Below are 2,557 nucleotides of genomic sequence, written 5' to 3' on the forward strand. Positions count from 1 at the left end.
ATATATATACGCATGTTCGTATATATTCGTGTGTGTATATGTATATATATAGGAGCAAATTTAAAAAGATTGCCAATTATGAACAGTAATATCCTTACATATTTTTATAATTTATATATATAGATATAGATATGTAGGCGTAGGCAGGCTGTGTGGTTAGAAGCTTGCTTCCCAACAACATGGTTCCGGGTTCAGTCCCAATGCGTGGTACCTTGGGTAAGTATTTTCTGCTATAGTCTCGAGCCGACCAAAGCCTTGTGAGTGGATTTGGTAGACGGAAACTGAAATATATATTTGTAAATATATATATATGTGTGTGTGTGTGTGTGTGTGTGTCTGTGTGTGTGTGTGTGTGCGTGTGTGTGTGTGCGCGTGTGTGTGTGTGTAAATGTAGAACGTTGGTATCACTGCTCAACACCGCATTAGTGGATAAATAATTTCGTTATTTTTTAATTAAGGCTACCATTGGTTTCATGTTAAGAAGAGTATGAAAATATCCAAGTATCTTAACAATTTTTCAAGCCGATCACATGAAGAAAGGTGTTCACTTCCATTTTGGAAAAAAATCTCTTTGCTGGTTCGGTAAAGCGACAGACAGAATAAGTACTAGGCTTAAAAAATACATCTGGGGTCGATTTCTTTTGCTAAAATCCTTAAAGGCGATGCTCCAGCATGGTCACAGTCAAATTACCTTAAGCAAGTAAAAGAATAAAAGAATATATATGGTATTCTGACGTTCTGACTATTCTGTAGTTCACTGCCTGATAGATAATAAAGAGACAAGAAGAAAAGTAGTGTCGTCGATTGGTTGGAGTAAAATAGCGAAGTATAAAGATCCGAAACGTTATTTTATATTCGACTCACAATAAATTAACTTATCGAATATCTTATTGTTAACTGTTACCAGTGCAGACCTTTACCAGCTTCTTTTGAATCTGGAGTTGACCAGGTACGACAGGATACCATAAGATAGCAATAAGATAAAGATTTTTAAAAAGAAGTAAAAAAGTGTTTTTTTATTATTATTATGTGTTTTACAACCAGAATTATAAGAAAGTAATTGAGACTGAGAGGTATCAGTTGTCTCAGCCATTCTAAGTTATAGAATCAGATAACATGATAGCATGGCATAGAGTTAACAACAGACTTTTTAAACATATTTTTCAATAAATTTTTATTAAGGCCAGAATTCTCTTTTATTTTGCGTTAGTGAGATGTCAATTGTTTCAGCCATCTTATTCTTTAGAATAAGATTGCATCTTTTTAAAAGCTATTTCTTAATAAATGTTGCCACAAAACATACTATAACCAATGAAAAGGCCTCTACGAAATCGCTGAACTTGCTAACAATAGTAGGTAAATATTCCACTTTTCAATGACACCCTCCTTCTGTCGGGAATGAAGAATACGTTGGACAATCTAGTTCCTGTTATATACAAAAAGCTGTGATGGTAATACACGGAACTTCTTTCACAGGAGTGTTTGATGAAGACAAGCCTGTCGCTGAATAACATTAACAACAATGATATAAAGAAACAGAAATAAGGGTTGTTTTTTTATTTTATTATTATTTCATTAAAGTTTTCTGTTAGTCTTATTTTTATCATGGTTTGGGAGTGCTCAGTGAATAAATTTTGTGACGTCAATGTTGCATTATTTTACCTCAAGGACGCACATTGGAAAAAAAAACTCGCTCTTTCTTTCACCTCTCTCTCTCTATTTATCTCTTTCTCCCTCCTTCTCTCTCTCCCCCTCTCTCATTTTCATTCTCTCTAACTTTGTTGCAGCTTTCTTTTATATGTTTATTATAATTTTTTTTCTCTCTATTCATTCCTGTTTTTGAAGTCCAATAATAATCCTGTTATTATATCAAAATAAGTAAAAGAAGGCTTGGGTGGGAAGTAAATAATAAAAACAGTTTCTGTACCAGTGGAGAAGATTTTTCTCGGCCGCTGATTGGTCGGCAAACGATATTACTTCCATTATTTCTTTTTATCTATTAAAAACCTAGATTCATTCGAAACAAACATCAATTCAAATTACACACAAACAATAAAATATGTAGGCAAGGTACGTGAGAGCGAACGAATAAGTGTAGGTGTGTATGTGAGAAAGTTTATCTTTATAAGAGGCAACCGTTTACACATTACTTATTGTATATTTCTAGACGAGAGAAGTCTAAACATGTCTATGATACAACTGTTCATTTCGTTCTGCGTATTCGTGCTCTCGGCAGGTGAAATCCAAGAAATTACAGTCCCAAACGATGCTTGGGATGGCGTAAGTTATTATTATTATTATTGTTCAGTAGTTTTATTTTTATAACGTGCTTTCACTTCACTACTGAGCGCAGCTCTGTGCGCCTTGGGTATGTACTGTGGTTTGCTGTGGTGCTCTTATGGTTACTGTATTGAAAGTGTTTTGCGTAGGATGTGCGCTGTGCCCAGTAGTGCAATTTTCTGTATGTTATATATATTTGTAAGTCCTGGTGTTTTTGTTATGTATTTGTCTGAATATTTTTTTATTATACCTAAGGCACCTAAGGCACCTTATTATT

General features: G+C 34.1%; 1 protein-coding gene across 1 annotated transcript in view; it reads left to right on the forward strand.

Annotated features, from left to right (window-relative positions):
• Nucleotides 1-2,010: 2,010 nt before the first annotated feature.
• Nucleotides 2,011-2,557, forward strand: part of LOC106869651 (peptidylglycine alpha-hydroxylating monooxygenase) — a 19,570-nt gene continuing 19,023 nt past the window's right edge. Inside the window, exons 1-2 of the mRNA XM_014915471.2 lie at nucleotides 2,011-2,070; nucleotides 2,168-2,280. Coding sequence (XP_014770957.1) covers nucleotides 2,185-2,280 — 96 coding nt within the window. The 5' untranslated portion in view covers nucleotides 2,011-2,070; nucleotides 2,168-2,184. The remainder of the gene's footprint in view (nucleotides 2,071-2,167; nucleotides 2,281-2,557) is intronic.

Source organism: Octopus bimaculoides, chromosome 9 (assembly GCF_001194135.2).
Source record: "Octopus bimaculoides isolate UCB-OBI-ISO-001 chromosome 9, ASM119413v2, whole genome shotgun sequence".
NCBI classification, from domain to species: Eukaryota; Metazoa; Mollusca; class Cephalopoda; order Octopoda; family Octopodidae; genus Octopus; species Octopus bimaculoides.